Source organism: Perognathus longimembris, chromosome 3 (assembly GCF_023159225.1).
Source record: "Perognathus longimembris pacificus isolate PPM17 chromosome 3, ASM2315922v1, whole genome shotgun sequence".
Taxonomy (NCBI): Eukaryota; Metazoa; Chordata; class Mammalia; order Rodentia; family Heteromyidae; genus Perognathus; species Perognathus longimembris.
In genome coordinates, this window is record NC_063163.1 from 64,404,624 (window position 1) to 64,431,523 (window position 26,900).

General features: G+C 48.5%; 1 protein-coding gene across 2 annotated transcripts in view; it reads right to left on the minus strand.

Moving 5' to 3' along the window:
* The window catches only part of Dot1l (DOT1 like histone lysine methyltransferase), a 61,083-nt gene extending 50,107 nt beyond the window's left edge, over positions 1 to 10,976 (minus strand). The window contains exon 1 of one of the 2 annotated variants that reach the window (XM_048341697.1): positions 10,651 to 10,976. In XM_048341697.1, the coding sequence (XP_048197654.1) occupies positions 10,651 to 10,731 (81 nt within the window). In that variant the 5' untranslated portion in view covers positions 10,732 to 10,976. The remainder of the gene's footprint in view (positions 1 to 10,650) is intronic. The other variant, XM_048341698.1, reaches the window with a different exon arrangement.
* Positions 10,977 to 26,900: the final 15,924 nt, after the last annotated feature.

Consider the following 26,900-nt stretch of genomic DNA (forward strand, 5'->3'; position numbering starts at 1 on the left):
CTCAAGTGGTAGAGCACTAACCTTGAGCACAGAGAGAAGAGGCTCAGGGACAGAGCCCAGGGCCTGATTTCAAGCCCCAGGACCAGCCAAAAAAAAAAAAAAAAAAAAAAAAAAAGAACAATGTGGCTCAGGCCTATAATCCTAGCTACTTAGCTACTCCAGAGGCTGCGATCTTACCCATCAGTCCAAAGTCAGCCCAGGGAGGAAAATCTATGAGACAGACTCATATCTCCAATTAATCACCAAGAAGCTGAAGTGGAGGTGTGGCTCAAGTGGTAAGACTACTAGTCTTAGCAAAAAAGGCTCAGGGACAGCAAGCACCCAAGCCCTGAGTTCAAGCCCCAGGATTGTTGTTGTTTTTTTTTTTTTAATTCCTCAGGGAGATGGCTCAGTCAAGACCTCAAGACTTGCCCACACTTGTGATTTATCTGGCTCTAGCACAGACACAGCTTTGAGGAAAACACCCAGTGGGTCACCAGGAAGGAGGAGTGTCTTGCTCAGTGACAGCTATCAGAACCAAACCATACCGAGTGCTTGTCTAGCATGCATGAAGCCCTGGGCTCGATTTCTTAGTATCACATAAACAGAAAAAAGCCAGAAGTGGTGCTATGGCTCAAGTGGTAGAATGCTAGCCTTGAGCAAAAGCAGCTCGGGGACAGCGCCCAGGCCCTGAGCTCAAGTCCCAGGACTGCCCCCCCCCAAAAAAAAATTGTTGAATGCAAAAATTCCCACATGAATCATGTGCGTGCTGCAAACATGTGCACACATGCACATTAAATAAATTCACTTCCTAACTTGAGAGAGAGAGAGAGAGAGAGAGAGAGAGAGAGAGACAGAGAGACAGAGTATGTGTGTGTGTGTGTGTGTGTGTGTGTGTGTGTGTGTGTACAGGAACTGGGGCTTGAACTCAGGGGCCTAGGTGCAGTCCACTTGTTTTCTACCACTTGAGCCACACCTCCACCTCCACCATCTTCTGGTGGTTAACTTGAGGTTAAGTCTCAGTCTTTCCTACCTGCCTAACTACAAATTGTGACCCTCAGATCTCAATCCCTTTAGCTAGGTTTATAGGCAGGAGCTACCAGTACCCAGCTCTCTACTTTATTGTTAGGGTTTTTTAAAATTGTTATTATAAAGGGGTTATCATTACCTGTATCAGGTAATAAGTGCATTCCTTTTTGGACAATGTCACCCTTCTTCTCTCTCTGTTTTTCCTCCCTCCTTGACTACAACTTATATAGTTGTATAGTTCATTTTCTACTGAGTACTACTCCTGCATTTATTGAACTCAGGGTCTTGCATTTGCCAGGCAAGTGCTCTTCCACTGAGCTAAATCTCCAGAGCCAATTGCTAGACACTTATTCTTTTTTAATAGGGTCTCACTATGACTTCCTGGCTGGCCTTGAACTCCTGATAGTCCTGCATCTGACAATATAGCCCACTTCCTACCTCCAGTGCTTGAATTACAGATGAGTGCCACTACATAATTTTTCCCTTTTTCTTTTTCTCCATGGTTACATTCTTTTTTAATTGTCAAAGTGACGTACAGAGGTATTACAGCTTTACACATAAGGCAGTGAGTATAGTTCTTATTAAACTTGTTACCTCCTCCCTCATTTTTCTCCCACCTTCCCTCCTCACCTTCCCTCTCTTTTCTTTTCTTTTCTTTTTTTTTTTTTTTTTTTTTGCCAGTCCTGGGCCTTGGACTCAGGGCCTGAGCACTGTCCCTGGCTTCTTCCTGCTCAAGGCTAGCACTCTGCCACCTGAGCCACAGCACCCCTTCTGGCCGTTTTCCATATATGTGGTGCTGAGGAATCAAACCGAGAGCTTCATGTGTAGGAGGCAAGCACTCTTGCCACTAGGCCATATTCCCAGCCCTTCCCTCTCTTTTCTTTTTGCCAGTCTGGAACTTGAACTCAGGACCTAGGATGTCTCTGAGTTTGTTTCGCTCAAGGCTAGTGCTCTACCACTTGAGCCACAACTCCACTTCTGGCATTTGGGGTTAACTGGAAATAAGAGTCTCATGGAGGGCTGGGGATATAGCCTAGTGGCAAGAGTGCCTGCCTCGGATACACGAGGCCCTAGGTTCGATTCCCCAGCACCACATATACAGAAAACGGCCAGAAGCTGCGCTGTGGCTCAAGTGGCAGAGTGCTAGCCTTGAGCGGGAAGAAGCCAGGGACAGTGCTCAGGCCCTGAGTCCAAGGCCCAGGACTGGCCAAAAAAAAAAAAAAGAGTCTCATGGAGTTTCTTGCCTAGGCCGGCTTCCAACCAGTATCCTCAGATCTCAGCCTCCTGAGCAGCTAAGATTATAGGCATGAGCAACCCCCACCAGGTTACCATGCCCACTCTTTTTTTATTTTATTTTTTGCCAGTCCTGGGGTTTGAACTCAGGGCCTGAGCACTGACCCTGGCTTCTTTTTGCTCAAGGCTAGCACTCTACCTCTCGAGCCACAGCGCCACTTCTGGCCTTTCCTATATATGTGGTGCTGAGGAATCAAACCCAGGGCTTCATGTATAGGAGGCAAGCACTCTTGCCACTAGGCCATATTCCCAGGCCCCATATCCACTTTTTTGCCAGTCTTGGGGCTTGGACTCAGGGTCTGAGCATTGTCCCTGATTTCCTTTTGCTCAAGCACTCTACCACTTGAGCCACAGCACCACTTCTGGCTTTTTCGGTTTACGTGGTGCTGAGGAATCGAACCCAGGGCTTCATGCATGCTAGGCAAGCCCTCTACCACTAAGCCACATCCCAGCTCCCCATACCCACTCTTAATAGAGCACGTTTTGTTGTTTTGTTTTGTTTTTTTTTGCCAGTCCTGGGGCTTGGACTCAGGGCCTGAGCACTGTCCCTGGCTTCCTTTTGCTCAAGGCTAGCACTCTGCCACTTGAGCCACAGCGCCACTTCTGGCCGTTTTCTATATATGTGGTGCTGGGGAATCGAACCCAGGGCTTCATGTATACGAGGTAAGCACTCTGCCACTAGGCCATATCCCCAGCCCCTAGAGCACGTTTTTGTGTGTGCTGGTCCTGGAACTTGAACTCCAGGACTCTCACTCTTGCTCCACTTTTTTGCTCAAGGCTGGCACTGTACCACAAGAGCCACATCTCCATTCCTGATTTTTGTTCATTAATTGGAGATAAAAGTCATGGATTTGTCAAGTGCTGGTGACTCACACCTGTAATCTGAGTTACTCAAGAGGATAAGATCTGAGGATTGTGATTCAAAGCCAACTGTGGAAGGGGGGAAGGGGCTGAGAATGTGGCTTAGTGGTAGAGTGCTTGCCTAGCACACATGAAACCCTTGGTTTGATTACTCAGTACCACACACACAGAAAAAGACAGAAGTGGCACTGTGCCTCAAGTGGCAGAGTACTAGTCTTCAGCAAAAAGAAGCTCAGGGACAGTGCCCAGGCCTTGAGTTCAAGCCCCAGGACTGGCAAAAAAAAAAAAAAAAAAAAAAGCAGAGAAGTAGAAGCACAGCTCAAGTGGTAGGGTGGCAGGGAAAAAAGAAGCTCTGAGTTCAAGCCCCAGTCCAGGCACCAGAAAAAAGAAAAAAAAAAACAAAGGAAGTCTTAGATTTCTTGGATTTGTCTGCATAGGCTTCACACCATGATTCTGGGCCTTCTGAATAGCTATGATTACAGGCGTGAGCCACTGTAACCTGGCAAAAGAACATTTGTTGTTGTTCTGGGGCTAGACTCTTGCCCCAAGTGGCTTTGAGCAGCAGTCCTCAGATCTCAGCCTCCTAAGTAAGAGATTATAGGCATGAACCTCCAGTACTAGACAAGGAAACATGTTTAAACTTGACCAAGAAGTCTATACAGGGCCCTTGAATTGGCCCAGGAGCAGAACTGGCCCACAAATCAAGAAGTCCTGCTTCTTGGTTGGCCTTCTTCCTGTAGGAAGGAAGGTGGGTACGGAATGGGAACTCAGTTATCCATAGAACAAGAAGAGCTCTAGGGCAAGGCTAAGACCAAAGACAGCTGAAGCCTTCAGCTATTTCTATAACATAACAATTTCCTACCTATGCCAACTGTAGGGCCTCAGTAAAAGTTTCCCCCTAATTGAGCAAGGCCAAACAATTTGGTCTTGGAGGTCTTATGGAAAAGCTGAGGCCACCTACCTAGGCTACTATCAAGTGACAGGAGGACGTGTGACACAATGACTACAAGCCCCTTTGCTGTTAGAACTCTTTTTGCCCTCATTGAAAAAATGGCTCTGGGCTGGGAATGTAGCTTGGTGGTAGAGTGCTTGCCTAGAATGCATGAAACCCTGAATTTGATTCCTCAGTACCACATAAACAGAAAGAAAAAGCCAAAAGTAGCACTGTGGCTCAAGCGGTAGAGTGCTCACCTTGAGCAAAAGAAGCTCAAGGACAGTGCCCAGGCCCTGAATTCAAACCCCAGTACTGGTTCCTTGTCATAGACTACTATGTGACAGAGGGGTAAACTTTCCTTTCTAGAAGAACATATTCAAGAGTACCTTGGGCTGGGGATATAGCCTAGTGGCAAGAGTGCCTGCCTCGGATACACGAGGTCCTAGGTTCGATTCCCCAGCACCACATATACAGAAAACGGCCAGAAGCGGCGCTGTGGCTCAGATGGCAGAGTGCTAGCCTTGAGCGGGAAGAAGCCAGGGACAGTGCTCAGGCCCTGAGTCCAAGGCCCAGGACTGGCCAAAAAAAAAAAAAAAAAAAAAGAGTACCTTGACTCAAAAGTTCCCACACACACTCACCTCCTAAATCTAGACAACTGATGTTCCCGGTGCCCATGAAAATTCCACTGGGGCACACAGGCTTTCCCTCAAGTGACCCATCCCATGATGAAGTACCTCACAGGTAGTCTTACAACATATGACCTAGTCTGTCTACACACTGGATCACTATAAACAAAAAGCCCACAAGGTAGAGGGACCTTCAGGACATTTACTCAGTGAGAGAATTAATAACAAAAGGCACCACAGTGAGCCAGGCACCCATGGGTCACATCTATAATCCTAGCTATCAGAAGGGTGAGACTTGAGGATCACAGTTCAAAGCCAGCCTGGGCAGGAAAATCCATGAGATTCTTATCTCTAATTAACCACCAGAAAACTGAAAGTAGAGCTATAGCTCCAGTGGAAGAGTGATAGCCTTGAACAAAGAAGCTCAGGGGCGGCATCCTGGCCCTAAATCTCCAGGACTGGCACATGCACACACATGCACACACACACATGCACATGCATGCACACACACACACTCACACACATACACAAGGCCCACAGTGTGGGGTGCCTCCATTGGCAGAAAATGTGCAAAACATAATAACCCACAGACAGATGTGGACTTGTAAGGGACTAGGGCTGACTGAGTAAGGCTGCTTACAGGGACAGGGTTTCTTTTTAGCAAAATACTGTGTACACATATAATGGCTGTAAATATAAATAAAACACTGAATTTGCCAGGCTGAGATCCAGATGATTGTGGTACAAGGTCAGCTGAGGCAGAAAATATTCAAAACTCCATCTCCCAAATAACAAGCAAAAAGCAGGACTGAAGTTATGGCTCAAGTAGTAAAGTGCCAGCTGGGCAAACAAGCTGTACAAGAACAAGGCTCTGAGTTCAAAAGGGAGAGGGAACCACTGACCTGTACACTTTTAAGGGCGAATTTTATGATATGTGCATTTATGTCTCAAAACTGTTTTGGGGGCTGGGAATATGGCCTAGTGGCAAGAGTGCTTGTATCCTATACATGAAGCCCTGGGTTCGATTCCTCAGCACCACATATACAGAAAACGGCCAGAAGTGGCGCTGTGGCTCAAGTGGCAGAGTGCTAACCTTGAGCAAAAAGAAGCCAGGGACAGTGCTCAGGCCCTGAGTTTAAGACCCAGGACTGGCAAAAAAAAAAAAAAAAAAAAAAAAAAAAAAAACTGTTTTGGATGTTATTTTTGGTACTGACAGCAAACCCCAGGGTTTTGTACATGCCAGGCAAATATTCTACTACTAAGCTACAAATTGTTATTTAAGGATATTTTATAATTATCTCATAATAAAAAGTTACCCTGAAAAGAGGGGAAAAAAGAGCCCAAGACTAGGGGCTGGGGATATAGCCTAGTGGCAAGAGTGCCTGCCTCGGATACACGAGGCCCTAGGTTCGATTCCCCAGCACCACATATACAGAAAACGGCCAGAAGCGGCGCTGTGGCTCAAGTGGCAGAGTGCTAGCCTTGAGCAGGAAGAAGCCAGGGACAGTGCTCAGGCCCTGAGTCCAAGGCCCAGGACTGGCCAACACAAAAAAAAAAAAGAGCCCAAGACTACAGCCCTTACTCTTGACTAACCAGTCTTTTGTTTACCACCAGAGATGATCACCCACTCCTAATCACCTCTCCAGCAAAAAAATCATTCAGCTACAGACCATGAGTAGCCCCCACAGAAAAAGGAGGATACAGAATTACTGAATTGTAATGATCTGTCTCTCCTGCCTGCACATGTGTGAGTGCACTCCCACTTCAGCCCCAATACCCAGAGGAAACACACGTGTGTGTGTCTGAATCAGAGGACCCTATAACAGACCTAGTGAAACTACTAATGCTCAAGCAAGGTAAACACCTATACAGAGCAAGCCGAGGTTTTGACGAAGGCCCATCTAACCTGAGTTCCTGAGAATCCATGGGCTGGAAATGTGGCTTAATGTTTGAGTGCTTACCTAGCATGCATGAAGCCCTGGGTTTGATCCCCCAGTACCACATAAACAGAAAAAGCCAAAGTAGCGCTGGGCTCAAGTGGTAAGAGTGCCTAGAGCCTTAAGGAAAAGATGCTCAGGGACAGTGCCCAACCCTGAGTTCAAGCCCCAGGACTGGCCAAAAAAAAAAAAAAAAAAAAAATCCATCTAAACTCAAGGACACTGAGCAACCCATGCCCTTGAAATTTAGCCAATAATGGACATCATTTTTCTCAGCCTCTGGTCCTATTCTACACAGTAGGGCTACCTGTGCCTTACAGGGTGTTACACAACATCCCTAATCTCCCCATCCACCTATACCTCAATTTTCCCAGAAATCTCTAAGTGTCCCCTGAGGGCAAAACTGTCAATAGAAGGACTGGCTTATCCTTTCCATAGCCCATAGGCAGAACTGATCACTTCTGCCAGGGGCCCCAGGCCTAGGATGCTCTTCTATATCACCTCTGCCACAGGAGATCCTATTGGTGCGGGGCCTTCCTTCCTCACCTGGGACTGAGTTTCATGAAAACGAGGGGAACAAAGCAGGATCTCTCTATCATTTCCTATGACTGTGATTGCTTGCGTGAATCTCCAATTACCCCACAATAAAAAGGTTAACCTGAAAAAAAAGACAAGAACTTTCAGCTAGAGGCCAAAACCAAAGGGAAGAAGAGAGGAAGGACTCTTCAGTTCAACTTCCAACTCCCAGCAGTTCCTGGCTTGCCTCCCTCTCGCTTATGCTATATTCATCTGGAACAGAGTACTTAGTGAATCTGAATTTGTGAGACCAGAACACTGAAACTACAGCTTCATGACGCCAAATATGGAACCCCAGTCTTTGTCTATTATCCCTTCTCTTTTGAGAGCAAGTCATCGGCCCACACAAGGCAATCTAAAGGTTAATCTGCCTCCCCCTAACTTTGTGAGCAGGGATTAGGCAGCACACTCATCCTCCAGGGTCAGCGTCAGAAAATACCCTCTGAGTCACAGTAAGAAGGCCAGCAATGGCTCACTCCACCCCTCACCACTACTCACCAACTTACTCAGCAGCCCTCATCAGAGGGGCCCTCAGCCAAGGGGAGGCTGACTCCAACACCACCCACTGCCTCATGAATCACCAACGGGAAGGCCAAATCCCCAGTCCTCCCAGGTTGTTCCCCCAAGCTGCCCACCAGGCAAGCCACCACAAATGGCACTTGCACCCTTCCTATCAGAAGGGTCATCCTGCACTGGAAATGCTGCTGTACACTGCCTAGATAAGAGACTACCCAGACAGAACCTGATCCAATACAAGAACCTCTTATTTGTCAGCTGTGCAAACCCAGTGCCAAAGCTGGACATTCCCAAGTGAGGACAGCTGTGGCCATGTGATCCTTTCTACTTCCTCCCACAGAGATCCCTTCCAAGATGCCACCCACACCTCCCCCACAACCAAACTGGCACTATCACTCTGCTGACCTTTCTGTGCATAAAAGATCTAACTTTACTTCACAAGGTTTAGAGATTAAGAATGCTGTCTCACAGTCTTTCAGCCATGGGCGCTTTCAGAACTTTTGAAAACAAGTGCACACTCACAGGAATTTCTGGGACCCTCCAGAGACTCAAACTTCTCAAGTAGACTATTTCATGCCATGACCATAGGGTTACAGTGCTCAGGCAACCTTCTCAGAAGGTACTGCCCCCTCATTTCTCCTGCAAAGGCAGAATCCCTCCACAGGAAGGAACTGTACAGGGAGGTAGAAGAGGGCGCTGTAATGCTGTAGGAAGCTACTGCACCCCTCTCACTCCTCCCGCCCCAGGACAACTATAGCTGGACAGAGCCCCAACGACGTCAGAAGTGTATCAGGGCCAACACTTCTGGCTCCTGCCAAGTGAGATCCCAGCCAGCGAGGGAAAGGCACTAGTGCACTGGTGATCTTTCCCGCCTGACACTGGAAAGCCAAAGCCCGCCAGGTTCAACTGAAACCTTCATGAAAGACAGGACCTAGCCACTGCCACTGGGTGAGCATTCATTCATCTGCATCTTTGGAAAAAAGGATGGGGCAACAAATTAATTATCTCCTCTACATTTAAAGATGGAAATTTTAGGATGCCAGCTCCTGAGAGTCCTCAGGGCCAAAGGAATTCATTTCACATAAACCTGAATTTGAAGGCCTATAGAGCTATACAGCTTTATTCTTATCATACACACACACACACAAAAAAAAAAAACAAAACTGGAAAAGAGCCCAGAGTCCAGTGACTAGCAGGTGAATAAATGAATCAAGAAACCATGATGTTTTTGCACCTAGCAATAACAAAATATTACAGGCAGCCTGGAACTGGTGGCTCACACAGTTAATCCTAGCTACTCAGAAGGCTGAGTTCTAAGAATCAGAGTTCAAAGAAAGGCTAAGAAAGCCAAATCTAACAGACTTCTCTCTCTTCTCTTGGGGTGGATCAAATGGTAGAGCTCCACCCATGCAGGAAAAAAATTGAGTGAGGCCCTGAGTTCACACACACACATACACACACACCAGCCCCAGTGCCTGTGGCTCCGGCCTGTAATCCTAGCTACTTAGGGAGTTAAAATTCAGAGGATCACAATTTAAAGCCAGCTGAGTAGAAAAATTAAGAGATACTCAACTTTCAAAGTAACCAGCAAAAAGCTGGGCTGGACATGTGACTCAGGTGGCAGAGCTCCAACTTGCTCAGTTGAGCCAGCCCTTAAGTCAAGCCTGAGCCCCCAGGCTCAAATCCCAATACTGGCAATTACCAACAACAAAACAAACAAAAAACCCTAGGTGTGACTTTAAGATCCAAAAAATGGAGGTCTTAGGCCAAAGGGGTACACCCTCCTGATTCATTCATCTGACTTTCTGTTAAAAGGTTAAACTAAGGGCATTAAGACAGAGTGAGGTGAAAGGTATGTGACAGAGAGGGAGGAGGCAGTTTGGGGGGGGGATAGATTTGTTCTGCACCTTGACTATGGTTATAAGACCCCACACACCTGTCAACCCCCCCCCAAAAGAGTAAGTTAATGGGAAGAGGAAGAAATTAAAATTAAGTCTGGAATTTCTCTGGCCTAATAGAATGGTGAGAGGAGTTAAAGTTTTCCAGTTTTCAGAATGGAACCCGGTGGGAGTTTCCATCCCAGGATGCAGGAGCTACCCAACAGGAAAAGCCAGAGTACCAGTCTCTACCTCGCCCAACACCCGGCCACCACATTTCCACATGCCAAGCCAAAGCAGAGGAGGGTACCAAGGTGGGGACCCCCTACCACTAGGTCCCCTGCAAATCTACACTCCAACCACAGTAGTAGCCCAAAGGCACCCACCAAAACTGTTTACTTTGCCTTCGACCCAAAACATACATCCTCACACACCAGGGCCCCCCACTCCAACCTCCCAGACTTCCCAAACCCCCAGGAAGGACGCTTTTGCATATTTTCCATCCGTCCTGTCATCTTGCAAGGGTCACTGGGATCACAGGAACGACGTTCCCGACTTCCCAGTCACTCCAGTCCCGTCTACCAACAGGGGAGGGGACAACATTCTCGACTTCTCAGGGTCACTCCAACCCTGGCCCCCAAGATTCCAGAGGCAGAAATCCGTAATAAAAAATAAAATAAAATCAACCAGGAAACGGGGGGGGGGGGCGCGAAGGGGGAGGGGGAGCACGAGGAACAGGGTGTCCTCAGAAGCTGGCACAAATCACAGGACTGACAGCGCCAGGGACACCCAGACCGACGCCAGGGACACCCAGGCCGGCAAGCCGCGGGTTCCTAGGGAAAGCCCGGGCCCGCGCCGGCCCGCGCCCGCCCGCCCCCGGGGATAACCAGGGCAACTGCAGCCGCCCGGCGCGAGCCGGCGCGCGCGGGGAGGGAACACCCGGGTCCTCCAACACGATTCCAAGATCCCCGTCGCCCAAGTCCCTCGCGCCTCCGAAGACGTCCACCCAGGGCGGCACTCACGTAGACCGGCAGCGGCCAGGGGTAGACGGCGGGCTCGGCCCCCACGGGCGACTTGAGTCTCAGCTCCAGCTTCTCCCCCATGTCAGCGCGCGCGGCCGCCGCACCATGCTAGTCCGGCGGTGGGGGGAGGGGCGGGGCCGCCGGCGGGAGGGCGGGCAGAAGAGGAGGGTGGAGGGAGGGGCGGGAGGCCAAGGGGAGGGGGCCCGGCTTGGGCTTCGGCTGCCGCCGCCGCCGCCGCGCTCCCGTCCGGCCCCCGGCTCCCTCTTTGTAGTCACAGGCCCGGGATCTCTAGCACCGCCGCCATCTTGAGCCGGCGTGAGGCGAGCACAATGAGCCAGGGGCTGGGCGGAACCACTTTCCGCGGGGATGCGGGGGAGTCCCGGCGTGAGGAGGCGGTACGCAGTCCTATCTCCGCCCGTCGCTATGTGCACGCCACCCCTACGCCGCCACGCCCCCGTGGGCTATCCCGACTTCTACGTACTTACGCACGCACGTACACACGTGAGCGCGCTCCCACTCACGTCCTCGGCTGCCCTTGCACGCCCCCAGCAGCCGGAAATGGGAACCCGGGGAAACCCTGCAGACCTGCAGGCCTAGGAGGGTTGCGAGTTCGAGTCCAACCCACACAGGCCTAACAAAACCATAAATCCTTGCGTGTAGGGTCCTGGAGATCATACTCATTGAATAATAATGCTGCTTAATGAGCAGCTACTGTGCATCAGTGCTGGACACACATTTCTGGCCCGGCAAATGAATGTCTTCCCCATAGAGAGTTTTCTATTGTATGTATTTTTGTTTTTTTGCCAGTCCTGGGGCTTGGACTCAGGGACTGAGCACTGTCCCTGGCTTCTTTTTTTGCTCAAGGCTAGCACTCTGCCACTTGAGCCACAGCGCCACTTCTGGCCATTTTCTATATATGTGGTGCTGGGGAATCGAACCCAGGGCCTCATGTATATGAGGCAGGCACTCTTGCCACTAGGCCATATCCCCAGCCCCTCTATTGTATGTATTTACAGACCTTGTTTTGCTTTGTTTTTTTGCAATTCCTGGGCCTTGAACACAGGGCCTGAGCACTGTCCCTGGCTTCTTTTTGCTCAAGGCTATCTACTCTACCACTTGAGCCACAGTGCCACTTCCGGCTTTTTCTGTTTATGAGGAATCGAATCAGGGCTTCATGTATATGAGGCGGGCACTAGGCCATATTCCCAGCCTGTATTTAGAGATTTTGAAGTTCTGAAATGAAACTGAGGGCCTCTCCCTGTTCTACCACTGAGCCACACTCCCAGTTCCAGATTCCTTTCATTTTAAGAGGACTCTGCTCTGACACCCCCCACCCCCACCCTGGGGCTTAAATTCTGGACCTGGACACTGTCCCAGAGCTTCCTTTTGCTCAAGGTCAGCGCTCTACCACTTGAGCCACAGCATGATTTCTGGCTTTTTTTTTTTTTTTTGGCCAGTCCTGGGGCTTGGACTCAGGGCCCTGAGCACTGTCCCTGGCTTCTTCCCGCTCAAGGCTAGCACTCCGCCACTTGAGCCACAGCGCCGCTTCTGGCCGTTTTCTGTATATGTGGTGCTGGGGAATCGAACCTAGGGCCTCGTGTATATGAGGCAGGCACTCTTGCCACTAGGCTATATCCCCAGCCCCCTTTTTTTTTTTTTAAGTAGTTTATTGGAGATAAGCATCTCAAGGACTTTCATCCCCAGGCTGGCTTCAAAGCCAGATCTCAGATCTCAGCTTCCTGAGTGTAAGGTCTACCTCCAGGAGGGCTACATGCAGATGCCCCCATCGGTTTAAATCTCCTTCCAGTTACCTAAGTAATTGGCACACCTGGAGGCAGTTACCTGCCCTACTCTGAGGTCACCCCCCCCCCCATCCACCTACACTCATCTCCCCACCCCTGCCCTAGATAAAGCATCAGCCAAGATCTCTGCCTTGCAGCCCCTCCCCCATGCCTTAGGAGCAGGTCAGCAGTTTGGTGGAATAAGTTCAAATAAGTTCTCTCTTCTGCGTAGCGTTCTCCTTCATTGGTTGTCTACTTTAATATTTCTTACATATATATGGTGCTGTGACCTTAGGAAGGGCTTTGAGTCAGAACAGAAGGAATTCCCCTGTTTTTCTCCTTTTTATCTGAGGAATATCCTCAGTCCTGACAGCCCTTCTCCCCCCAACCAAACTGCTCCGAGCCGCCACATGAGACTTTTCACCAATGCCATTGCTGGCCTCTACATCCGTGTCCACACCACTTCTATACTCTGGTGAGTAGAATTGCTGTACAGGTTCTCTGTTGCTCTCTCCAGACGTGGTACCATGCCAGAGAACTTCTCAGGCCCAGAGCCTGGTGATCCAGGCTGCTTCTGTTCAGTACATTTTCATTCACTCACCAAATTTATTTCCTCCCATGCTGCTAATGGGGTGCTTTGACTCACACCCGAAGCAGGAAACCCCTTTGGAATGCCTTCTGCATTCATTGGATATCTTGTCCCTTAAGGACTGCATCAACCGAAAACACCTGATTCATTATTGCACTGATGTCTGGCCACAGTACCAACTTGACAATCACTCCCAATGGCCCAAAGATGGGACTATTTATTTATTTATTTTTGCCAGTCCTGGGGCTTGAGCTCAGGGCCTGAGCTCTGCCCCTGGCTTCCTTTTTGCTCAAGGTTAGCACTCTGCCACTTGAGCCACAGTGCCACTTCTGGCCATTTCTATATATGTGTTGCTGGGGAATTGAACCCAGAGCTTCATGTATACCAGGCAGGCACTCTTGCCACTAGGCCATATTCTCAGCCCGGGACTTTTGATTATATCATTCTCAGAGATTTAGAAGGTTACTGCCACCGCAATGGTAAATGGTCAGAGGTCATCTATATTCAGGCTTTCTTTGCTCGCCAGAATAACCGGGCTCTCTGCCAATCAAGCCCGGCTTTCCCCATCCTCCTGGCACATGGACACCCCATTTCTGAGAGCTCCAAGCCCCCTCTGGAGCTTGATGTTTTTGACCCCTTTTTTACTCTGCTCCTCTTCTTGCTGAGCCTTCTTCTTCTTCCTTCTTCCTCTCCACCTTCCTCCTCTTTACCTTCCCCCTCTTCACCATCTCCCCTCCCCTCCCACAGCTCACACCCAGTCTTGCACCAGCAGCACTCAACCCAATCTCCTTGTGCCTACTGCAGGAGGTGGCAGGACCCCAAGGGATGTTAAGAGTGCATACTCTGGGGGGCTGGGAATATGGCCTAGTGGCAAGAGTGTTGGCCTCATATACATGAAGCGCTGGGTTCAATTCCCCAGCACCACATATACAGAAAACGGCCAGAAGTGGCGCTGTGACTCAAGTGGCAGAGTGCTAGCCTTGAGCAAAAAGAAGCCAGGGACAGTGCCCAGGCCCTGAGTCCAAGGCCCAGGACTGGCAAAAAAAAAAAAAAAAAAAAAAGTGCATGCCCTGTTTTCAACATTTGATATTGCTCAGGTTGAGAAGCGGCTGGGATCATATTCATGTTATAGCAAACAGTTTAAATTCCTTGCTCAGGCCTATGACCTTACTTGGCATGACATATACTTAATAATATCCTCCACCCTTATTACCTCTGAGGAAAAGGAAAGGGTGTGGATTGCCACCTAGGCGCATGCAGACAATGCCCACCTCTTAGATAATCACTTTCCAGTGGGAACAACAGCTGTTCGCAGGGAAGAGCCCAGTTGGAATTATCAAAGTAATACCCCTGCAAGGAAAAGTAGAAAAAGGATGATAACTTGCTTAGTGGCAGGCCTCCAAAAAGCAGCTTATTGCCCAGTTAATTATGACAAATTAAGACACATTACCCAAAGGCTCAATGAGAATCTGGCCAAATTTCTGGACTGCCTTACAGTGGCACTCCAGTGCTACACTAAGCTGGACCCAGAGTCAGCGGAAGCCAAGGTGGTTCTCAATACTCATTTCATAGCCCAATCAGCTCCTGATATTAGGAAAGAGTTTAAAAGGCTGAAGATGGTCCGCAACCCCCCACCCCCCAACGAGGTCTAGTTAGCATGGCATTTAAGGTTTTCAATCATCAAGAGAATCAGGAGATTGCCAGTAAGACTGCCCGTAAGAGGGAGAACTATCAGATCCTGGTTTCTGCCATCTGGCCTCCTCCGAGAAGAGGCACCCAACCTACACTGCTTGGAGCATACTACAAGTGTGGGCAAGAAGGCCACTGGGCAAAACTCTGCCCTTCACCACGACCACCATCTCAACCCTGCCCCAGATGTGGACAACAGGGGCACTGGAAAGACAACTGTCCCTCCTCACCTCCACAAGGTAGGCCAATCCCTCCCCTGCCCCAGCCACATAGGCAGGAGGAACCCAACTCCATGGGAGAGTCTCTGCTTGGCTACAGAATGACTGTGCCCAAGGCTGATGGCTACCAAAAACATCATAATGGAAGAGCCCAGAGTGTGTTTTTATATTGCTTGTATCCTTCCTCTTGGATGCAGGAGCCACTTATTTGGTGCTGTCTCAATATGCAGGGATGATTTTTCCCTCCCAGATCTCAGTGGTGGACCTTCTTTGTATTTGGATACCTGGTTTTGCTACTTTGACCAAACCCCTTTATGAGTCAGCCAAGGGCTTCCTAAAAGAGCCGCCAGCCCCCACAAAGCCCATTGACACCCTGCTTAAGGTACTGAAGCAAGCCCTTCTACAGGCTCCAGCACTGGCCTTTTTACTTTATGTCACTGAGAAGTGGGGAATTGGCCTTGGGGTTCTTGGGCAAATGTCAGGCCTATCTTTTAGACCTGTGGCCTACCTCTCAAAACAACTAGACCCAACAGTGAAAGGCTGCCCAGCCTGCCTTTGGGCTTTGGCAGCAGCAGCCACATTAGTACAGGAGAACACAAAACTCACTTTTGGCCAGCCCACTACCATTTGCTCTCCCCACAGGCTAAAGAACCTTTTATATCATAAAGCCCTTTCTTCCTTTCCCCCTACCCACCTACAGCTGTTTCATGTCACTTTTATTGAGAACCCTGACTTCTCACTGGCAAGCTGCTCCCCTCTCATGAGGCAAGCACTCTTGCCACTAGGCTATATTCCCAGCCCCAGCTTCTCCCCTCTCAATCCAGCCACTTTGCTTCTATCCAATTCCAACCCTCTTGTCAACTCCTGTACCGAGACCTTGGAGAAAGCCACACCCCATTTCACAGGTACCTCAGGTACCTCGGAAACCTCCCTTCCTGACCCAGAAGACACCTGGTATAGTGATGGCAGTTCCACACTTACCCCTTCAGCCAGTCGAGTCACTGATTATGCCATCGATAGTGACTGCGCCATTATTGAACGCAGCCCTCTGCCCCCTGGCACTCCCTCACAAAAGGAAGAACTTATAGCCTTCACCAGGGCCTTAACTCTACCCAAGGGTCAGAGGGTTAACATTTATTTATTTATTTATTTATTTTATTTTATTTTATTTTGCTAGTCCTAGGTCTTGGACTCAGGGCCTGCGCTCCGTCCCTGGCTTCTTTTTTGCTCAAGGTTAGCATTAGCACCACCTCTGGCCATTTTATATATATGTAGTGCTGAGGAATTGAACCTAGGGCTTCATGTATACGAGGCAAGCACTCTTGCCACTAGGCCATATTCCCAGCCCCAAGGGTTGGAGGATTAACATTTACGAGGCAAGCACTCTTGCCACTAGGCCATATCCCCAGCTTTTTTTTTTTTTTTGCCAGTCCTGGGCTTGAGGATTAACATTTATTCAGACTCAAAATATGCCTATCATATTCTCTATTCACATGCAGCCATCTGGAAGGAGTGTGGTTTCCTGTCTACAAAAGGGACCCCCACTACTAATGCTTCACTTATTCGTAAGCTCCTAGAAGTAGCTTCTCTTCCCCAACAAGTAGCCATCATTCACTGCTAGGGACACCAGACTGGACTGGACACCGTCACAGTTGGCAATTCAAAAGCCAACTGGGTGGCAAAGGTAGCAGCCCACAGACAACTTCCAGCATCCTTACTTCCTGTATTACCTCCAATTCAACCTAACACCCCACAGGAGCTTGAGGAACTCACTCATCAGGGAGCTTCCCAGGAAACACAGGGATGGCAGTCCCTAGGAGGAAGATTTGTTCTCCCTGAAACACAAGCAGATAGCTTCCTTTCCCAGGAGAGAGCTTCCTTTCCTGGGCGCACCAGGCATACACATCAGTTACAAGCCTCTCTCCCACTTGACTCAAGCCTTTACTCCATTGCTCAAGTGTAACTGCCCAACTAAAGACCACTACCGCTGGGAATATGGCCTAGTGGTAGAGTGTTCGTCTCATATACATGAAGCCCTGGGTTCGATTCCTCAGCACCACATATATAGAAAAAGCCGGAAGTGGCTCTATGGCTCAAGCGGTAGAAGCCAGGGACAGTGCTCAGGCCCCGAGTCCAAGTCCCAGGACTGGCAAAAAAAAAAGACCACTACCCAAGCCTGCCCCACATATTCTCTTACCTCCCCCACAGGATGGTCTCTGACCAGCTGCATTCCCCACACACCAACCCAGGGACATACTCCAGGGGAAGACTGGCAAATAGATGTCACTCACATGCCTCAATGGAAGCGGTTGAAATACCTTTTGGGGACAGATTGAGGCCTATCCCACAACATCATAGACTACTGACACTGTTGCCTTTGTCCTAACAAAAGAAATGATTCCTAGGTTTGGCCTACCCGGGTCACTTCAATCTGACAACATACCTGCTTTGGAGGTGAAGACCTCCAAAGTGACCCAACAGGTGGCAGCCTCTTTAAATATCCAGTGGAATCTTCACATTCCATAAGGAATGTTGTCTTCCAGTCTTCTAGAAAGGTTGAGAGAGCGAATGCACTCATTAAGACACAGCTTTCTAAACTTTGTTTAGAGCTCCAGAAATCCTGGCCAGAACTGTTACCTCTAGTGCTCACCCGCTTATGAGCCTCTCCCAGTAGCCCTACTTTTCTATTTTCTACCTTTTAAATTAATGTATGGAAGGCCTTTTCTTCTAGGTAATTTCCCTACTGACAATACCAAGACTCCACTGATAGACTACCTTCCTGTCCTAACCTTCCTTAAGCACATGTTACGCCAACATGCTGACCAACATCTCCCTCAGCCTCATCAAGGCCCCTTCCCCACTCCCCCAATCTTGCCTGGGGATCAACTGTTTCTCCAGACCCTTAATCCGTCGGTTTACTTCCTAAATGGAGAGGCCCTCCCCAGGTTCTGCTGACCACCTCCACCCTGTCAAGCTCCAGGGACAGCCACAGTGGATTCATCTGTCAAGGATAAAAGGGGCTCCTGCTCCTGCTCCTTCTATACCAACATTGACTTTGAGGTGCACCTGTCTCAAATACCTGAAGACCCAACCCTGGCATCAGGAGACTTCATCTAAGAATCTACCACCAAGGGACAGCTGCTGCTTGCTGCCTCCTTCAGGAGGGGCCATATCTCCACCTTTTACCCCTAATGTTGATGCCCCTTGCCAGCAAGAAGTAGCCAGAGAGAATCAGCGCCCTTTTTCATAATTATTAGAGGGCTAGAATGTAAGGTCTACCTCTGGGAGGGCTCCATGCAGATGTCTCCCCCTGCCACCCCCGCCTATTTAAATATCCATCCAATTACCTTGGTAACTGGCACACCTGGAGACAGCTACCTCCCCACCTAGACACACCTCCCTGCCCTAGATAAGGCATTGCCTGGGAATAAGTCTCTCTCACCGCTGCACGTGCCTTGGATTTGGCAGCTGGCCAGCATTTCAGCTGAATAAAGTTCTGTCTTCTGCCCGAATACTGCATGGTGTCATGGGATGTCTACTTTAATATATCTTACACTGAGTAGCTATGTTAACAAGCTTGAGACATCCCGTGGTAGCTTCCTTTCATTGTAAGTGGAATAGTCATGTCAACTGTCACAACAAGAATGATTTGGGGCTGGGAATATGGCCCAGTGGCAAGAGTGCTTGCCTCGTCTGCATGAAGCCCTGGGTTCAATTACTCAGCACCACATATATAGAAAAGACCAGAAGTGGCGCTGTGGCTCAAGTGGCAGAGTGCTAGCCTTGAGCAAAAAGAAGCCAGGGACAGTGCTCAGTCCCTGAGTCCAAGGCCCAGGACTGGCAAAAAAAAAAAAAAAGAATGATTTAAAGGGACTGGGAATGTGGCTTAGCAGTAGAGTGCTTGCCTAGCATGCAAGAAGCACTAGCCTTGAGCAAAAGAAGCTCTGGGACAGAGCCCAAGCCAAGCCTCAGTACTGGAATACTCACACATACACACACACACACACAATGGGGAGCCAAGTGCTAGTAGCTTACACCTATAATCTTAGGTACTCAGGAAGCTCAGATCTGAGGATATCACTAGCCCTGACAGGAACGTGACTCTTATCTCCAATTAATCAGCAAAAAGCAAGAACTAGAGGTGTGGCTCAAGTGACAGAGCAACAACCCTGAGCAAAAGAGTTAAAGGATGGCTCCTAAGCCCAGAATTCAAGTTCCAGTACTGGCACACAAAAAATGAAAACACAGGAGGGCCTTTGTTTTGCAGTAGGATCCTGTACAGACAAGGCTAAAAATCAAAATGGAATCACTTGGACTGGGAATACGGCCAAGTGGAAGAGTGCTTGCCTCGTATACATGAAACCCTGGGTTCAGAAGGCACAAGCATCATAAGAGTCAAAGGGACTGTCTTGTCTAGGCTGGCTTTGAACCAGGATCCTCAGATCTCTGCCTCTTGAGTAAGGGTTACAGGTGTTGAGCCACCAGCATTTAGCTTTCATCTTCTTTTTTTTTTTTTTTTTTAACCTTTTGGTTCTGGGGCTTGGACTCAGAGCCAGGCTACTGTCTCAGCTTTTTCTGCTCAAAACTGGACCTGTATCACTTGAACCACAGTTCCACTTCCAGCTTTTACTGGTTATTTTGTAGATGTTGAAGTGCCAGACTTTTAGTCAGGCCCCATTTTACCACGTGAACCCCATTTTACCACGTGAACCCATTTTAGAATCGAACCCTGAGCCAATCAGATTTGTACCTGTGTCCTAATCTTGCTTGCTTGAACACCTGATTGTTGTAACCTTGTTCTTTGCCTTTATAAGCCCTGTGTAATCACAGCTTGGGGCTTCCTCCTAACCTCCACTGTGTCGGTGGGTAGGACGAGGCCCGAGTCGCAGCTCGCTTAAATAAAGCCTTGCCTTGCTTATGCATTTCGGAATGTCTGAGTCTCGGTGGTCTTCTTGGTGGTGGTTTCGCAACTTGACACAACATTTGGGGGCTCGTCTGGGATAGCCCCAGAGACCCCAAGACCCCAGACTCGGAAGGTAAGACAACAGCCCTGTTCATTTGTCTTGTCCTGTAATGTGCCTGTTTGTTTGTCTTGCTTTTGCTTATTTCTTGAAGGGGTTATCGAAGCAGATGCACTTACTTGACAATCCTGGGGAGATTGGGCGATGTCCCAGACTCCTCACCCTTAAAGGGGGATCTCTGGAGCCCCACTTTCAACTTGAATTCACTCTTTCTGCATCCTTGCAGGAAGATGTGTGGGCCAACTTAGGAAATCTCCAGTTTTTCTTGTTCTTGATCTTGCCTATGTTTTTTCCTTCTGTATTAATTGTTTTGGTTTCTTTTCTTTGTTTATTTTTGTTTATTTTTGTTTATTTGTTTTGGTTTTGTTGCCAGTCTTGGGGTGTGGACTCAAGGCCTGAGCACTGTCCCTGGCTTCTTTTTGCTCAAGGATAGCACTCTGCCACTTGAGCCACTGCGCCACTTTTGGCTTTTTTCTATATATGTGGCGCTGAGGAATCGAACACAGGGCTTCATGTATATGAGGTGAGCACTTTACCACTAGGCCATATTCCCAGCCCTTGGTTTCTTTTCTTTTGTAGCCTTTTGGACTAAACATCTGATCAGAGCTATGGGTAACGTTCTATCTTGGGGACCTCCATCTAGCCCCCTAGATTTGACTCTAGCTCACTGGAAGGAGATCAAGGAGATAGCTCAGAACCAAGGTGTAGCCCTTAAGGAGGAAAAGTGGATTACCCTGTGCAAGTCAGAATGGCCCACCCTTGAGAGAGCTAATTGGCCACCTGAAGGAAGCTTTGACATCATTAAGATCAGTAACTTACAAAGCCTAATCGAAGCCCCTCGTTCAGGCTATATAGACCAGATTCCTTATATAGACACCTGGAGGGAACTAGTTGACAGGGACACTCCAGCTTGGGTTCTGCTTTTCTTACCAACTCCCTTCTCCACTCCTTCCCCTACCCCAATATTCACTCAAAAAACACGGGGTGACAAGAGAGAACTTAAGAGGGGAGAGAAGAAATTATATCCACCTGTCCTCCAGGGAGGAAGCACAGAGGAGGAAATGCTTCCCCCTCCATACGCCCCACCCCAGTTAACTCTCCAAGAGGAGGACTCTGAGGAAGATGTTTCAGCTGTGCCCTCCGCCCCGGAGGGCCCCGCTCAATCAACTCGCCGGCGCCGAAGAATTACATCTCTTCATAAATCTGTTGCCCTTCCCCTACGTCCTATAAGTCCTGTGGATGCAGACGGTCGACAACAATTCCAATACTGGCCATTTGCTACTAGTGATCTTTACAATTGGCGTGCCCAAAATGCCCCCTTTTCTGAGAAACCTCGGGACTTAATTCGCTTGTTTGAAACTATACTTTTCACTCACCAGCCCACTTGGGATGATTGTAGCCAGCTTTTACAGGTCCTTTTCACCACTGAGGAGAGAGGTCGTATCCAAGAAGCGGCCCGGAGACTTATCCCTGGCCCCAACGGAGCACCCATCACGGATCCTGCCTTGATTGCTACCTATTTTCCCGAGACCCGACCAGCATGGGACTACAATATGGCTGAAGGTAGGGAGCGACTCCTTGTCTATCACCAGGCTCTGCTGGCAGGTCTCAAGGCGGCAGCTCGCTGACCTACCAATATGGCCAAAGTTTATGATATCAGACAGGGAGAAAGTGAAAGTCCGGCAGCATACCTTGAGCGGCTTATGGAAGCCTTTAGTCAATACACCCCGTATGATCTTGAGACCCAGCAATCTGCTCAGATGATTATGTTTGCCTACATAAATCAAGCCGCACCGGACATAAAGCGGAAATTGCAGGCTCTAGACAGGCTTGGGGAAAAATCTATTAGGGATCTAGTAGCAGTGGCGGAAAAAGTTTATAATAAGAGAGAAACAGGAGAACGAAGACAGGAAAGGAGTCTGGCTAGGCTTTTGGAACAACAACAGAAGGAACTCAGGGAAATCCTGACCTCTATGCAGGCAGGAAACTTTAGACAGTCCTCCTCTCCAAGTAAGGAGCAAGAGCCCAAACCCCAATCAAGGGTGGGGAAGAATCAATGTGCTTATTGCAAGATGGAGGGGCATTGGATCAAAAACTGCCCAGAGCTAGCCCAGAAAAAGGAGGAAAAACATAAAGTAGGATCAAGAGTGTTGTCAACCTTAGAGATGGCTGAGGACAGTGACTGAGGGAGTCGGGGTTCAGATCCCCTCCCTGAGCCCAGGATAACATTGAAAGTGGAGGGGAATCCAGTCATGTTCATGGTAGATACAGGAGCAGAAAATTCAGTATTACTAGCCCTGAGAGGGCCGATGTCCACTAAAACAACATGGGTCCAAGGTGCAACGGGCACTAAACCCTATAAATGGACTACTCGAAGAACAGTGCACTTGGGAGCGGGCCAGGTAACCCACTTGTTTTTAGTCATCCCTGACTGCCCCTATCCATTGCTTGGACGTGACCTGTTAACAAAAATGAAAGCTCAGATACAGTTCACAGGCAGTGGGGCTTCTGTGACGAACTCAAGAGAAAAGCCTGTTAGTATACTAATAACTAGCAAGTTAGAAGAAGAGTATAGGCTATACCAGCATCTCAAGCCCGAGTCTCCGGAAAATGAGTGGCTACGGGCATTTCCCCAAGCATGGGCAGAAACTGGGGGAATGGGACTGGCAAAACATCGTCCTCCAATCTTTGTGGAACTTAAAGCCGGGGCTGACCCAGTAAGAGTTTTCCAGTACCCTATGTCACTAGAAGCAAAGAAGGGGATCACTCCTCACATCAGAAAATTGTTAGATTTAGGAGTTCTGAAGCCCATCCAGTCAGCCTGGAATACTCCATTGTTGCCTATAAAAAAGTCTAATTCCAATGATTATAGACCAGTGCAAGACTTGAGAGAAGTTAACAAGAGAGTAATGGACATTCATCCAACAGTCCCAAACCCATATGCCCTGCTGAGCTCCCTGTCACCAAGCCATGTGTGGTATACTGTGTTGGATCTAAAGGATGCTTTCTTTAGCCTGCCCTTAGCCTTACAGAGCCAAAGCTACTTTGCATTTACTTGGCACAATCCTGAAATCGGGATAAGCGGTCAATTGACCTGGACCAGGCTGCCTCAAGGATTCAAGAATTCGCCTACCATCTTTGATGAGGCGTTACATGAAGACCTGAGTGAGTACTGCTCCCAACATACTGAAATAAGTCTATTGCAATATGTAGATGATTTGTTAATAGCTGCTCCAGACAAGGATAGCTGTCTAAAGGGAACAGCTAGGCTCTTAAAGACTCTTGGCAATTTGGGCTATAGGGCCTCCACTAAAAAGGCACAAATTTGTAAACCTGAAGTCACCTATCTGGGCTTCATATTAAAAGAGGGCAAGCATTGGCTGTCAGATGCACGTAAAGAGACTGTGCTAAAAATTCCTGTGCCTAAGTCAGCGAGACAAGTCAGAGAGTTCCTGGGAACAGCGGGCTTTTGCCGGCTGTGGATACCTGGGTTCGCTGAGATGGCCAAGCCTCTATATGAAGCCACCAAAAACCTCCCAGAATTTCATTGGACTGAGCAGATGCAAAAAGCCTTTGAGGCAATCAAGAAAAGCCTTCTAGAAGCCCCAGCCTTAGGCCTAGCTGACGTGAATAAACCATTCACATTGTTTGTGGCCGAAAAGAAAGGAATAGCAAAAGGGGTGCTCACCCAGCCAATTGGGCCCTGGAGACGACTGGTCGCCTACTTGTCAAAGAAATTGGATCCTGTCGCCGCTGGGTGGCCTCCATGCTTAAGAATAATAGCTGCAGAAGCCCTCTTGGTAAAAGATGCAGATAAGTTGACTCTGGGACAGAATCTGACTGTGGCCACTCCACATGCTCTAGAGGGGGTGCTAAAACAACCACCTGACCGATGGATGAGCAATGCCCGCATGGTCCATTACCAAACCTTGTTACTTAACCCGGCACGTATCAGCTTCTATTTACCAACAGCATTAAACCCAGCAACTCTGCTGCCGGATCCGGATCTGGAAGCACCCCTGCATGATTGTGAGCAGATCCTGGCCCAAACACATAGCCTCCGACCAGACTTGCTGGATTTACCGCTATCACGTGCCGAGCACACCTGGTTCACCGATGGCAGCAGCTTCATTCGAGATGGAAAAAGGTATGCGGGTGCGGCGGTTACTATGGACACTGAGATATTGTGGGCAGAGGCACTCCCTCTGGGGACTTCTGCACAAAGAGCAGAACTAGTGGCACTAACAAAAGCTTTACAGATGGGAAAAGGAATGAGACTAAACATCTATACTGACAGCCGGTATGCTTTTGCCACCGTACACATCCATGGAGCCATTTACCAAGAAAGGGGGCTACTGACAGCCGAAGGAAAAGCCATTAGAAACAGGCAGGAGATTTTAAACCTCATCCGGGCCCTGTGGGAACCAGCAAAGATTGCCATTGTGCATTGCCCGAGTCATCAAAAGGGAGTTGATTCAGTGACTAGAGGGAATAATCTGGCTGACCAGGCAGCTAAGGAAGCAGCCCTCCAGCCCAGAGCAGAAGTATTGACTCTAGTAGACCCAGGACCACGAGCTTTGCCTCCTGTACCCCAGTATTCCCAAGAAGACTTGGAGTGGATAAAAAAAATTCCCATGACCCACAAAACCCCAGACAGAGAAGGAAACGATGACTGGTGGAAAACTGGTGAAGGGAAACTTACCTTGCCACAAAGGCTGGGTAAGGGGATCCTTAAGAGAATTCACCAAGCTTCTCACATGGGAACCCGAAGAATGCAGGACTTGCTCCGACACTCCAAAGTGAAAATTAGACAAGGAGATCAACTTATTGAAGATATTGTTAAAAATTGCAAGGCCTGTCAGCTTACCAATGCCCCCAATCAACAAGTTACTAAAGGAGCTCGGCTCCGTGGAGATAGGCCAGGCGTGTATTGGGAAGTCGATTTCATAGAAATCAAACCTGGAAAATTTGGATACAAATATTTGCTAGTTTTTGTAGACACCTTTTCAGGATGGGTGGAAGCCTATCCAACAAAGCATGAGACTGCGAATATAGTGGCTAAGAAGATCCTGGAAGAAATCCTACCCAGGTATGGCTTCCCATCCACCATTGGGTCGGACAACAGACCAGCTTTCGTCTCAAAAGTAAGTCAGGGAATAGCCGCTGCACTGGGGATGGGTTGGAAATTGCATTGTGCTTATAGACCCCAGAGTTTAGGACAGGTAGAGAGAATGAATCAGACTCTAAAAGAGACCTTAACTAAATTGGCCTTAGAGACTGGCGCAGACTGGGTGTCACTCCTTCCTTTTGCTCTGCTTAGGGTAAGAAATTCTCCCTATCAACTTGGCTTTACTCCTTTTGAAATAATGTACAGGTACCCCCCGCCCATTATCCCTAGCCTTCAGACTGAATTGCTTGCTGATTTGGATGATACTGAATTTTTGTGTAAACTTGATTATTTGCAGCTCGTGCACAAGAAAATGTGGCCCCAACTTAGGGCATTATATGATTCCGCTTCTGTCCCTACCCCCCATTTATTCAGGCCAGGAGATTGGGTGTTCGTCTGGAGGCATAACCCCAAATCCTTAGAACCACGATGGAAGGGACCCTATGTGGCGCTACTGACTACTCCCACCGCCCTTAAGGTAGATGGCATCACCACTTGGATCCATTGCTCCCACGCCAGGCCAGCTGAACCTTTTGCCCTGGACGACGACTACTGTAGTGGATGGGCGGTCTCCAAGCACCCAACTCAGCCGCTTCGCCTTCGCCTCAAGAAAAGAAAGTTAGACTGAATATTGTTATAATTTTCTTTTTGCCTTCTTTCCTTACTACCCTGGCTAGTGTTGATGTTATTTTGGCAGCTCACTCCAAAGTGAGGTGACCCCCTTATTTTAGGTAGTTTTGGGCTTGCTCAGGAATATGGGTATAGCCACCCGACCCTTAGAGCACAGCTGAGAAGTTTATGTATTATTTTGTTGCTTACATTTGGATACTAAACACTATACAGCTGATGGTAAGTCTGTATAGCTGAAAATTTTCAGTTTGCAGTAATCCTGCAGTCCCTTGGTAAAGTAGACTAAGGTTATAGGTTCCTGGCTAGGTAAGGTCAACGACCCTGAGTCAGCCTGAAGAAGTTACAGAAGATGGATGATCTTCACCCATCAGCCCCCCTTTAAAACCGAGGGACCAGAGTTGTTTTTGGGAAGATGAGGCAGGATAAATTAGAGGCATGCAAAACAGAGGTACAAAGACTATACTTGTAAGAAATGGTGACAAGCCCTTTGGTTACTACATTGGGCCCTACTGGCCCATGCCTTACCTCTATATCATCCCCTAGACATGCAAGCCATTGAAATGGACAGAATGAAGCCATGATTGGCTCCCAAGGTACCAAAAAGAAAAAGGGGGAAATGAAGTGCCAGACTTTGAAGTCAGGCCCCATTTTACCACGTGAACCCCGTTTTACCACGTGAACCCATTTTAGAATCGAACCCTGAGCCAATCATATTTGTACCTGTGTCCTAATCTTGCTTGCTTGAACACCTGATTGTTGTAACCTTCTTCTTTGCCTTTATAAGCCCTGTGTAATCACAGCTCGGGGCTTCCTCCTAACCTCCGCTGTGTCGTTGGGTAGGACGAGGCATGAGTCGCAGCTCGCTTAAATAAAGCCTTGCCTTGCTTTTGCATTTCGGAATGTCTGAGTCTCGGTGGTCTTCTTGGTGGTGGTTTCGCGACTTGGCACAACAATGTAATCTATCAAACTATTCTTTTCTGGGCTGACATCAAACTAAGATTCTCTGGGGACTGGGAATGTGGCTTAGTAGAGTGCGTGCCTGGCATGCATGAAGCCCTGGGTTCAATTTCTCAGTACCACATAAACAGAAAAGGCCAGAAGTGGCGCTGTGGCTCAAGTGGTAGAGTGCTAGCCTTGAGCAAAATAAGAAGCTCA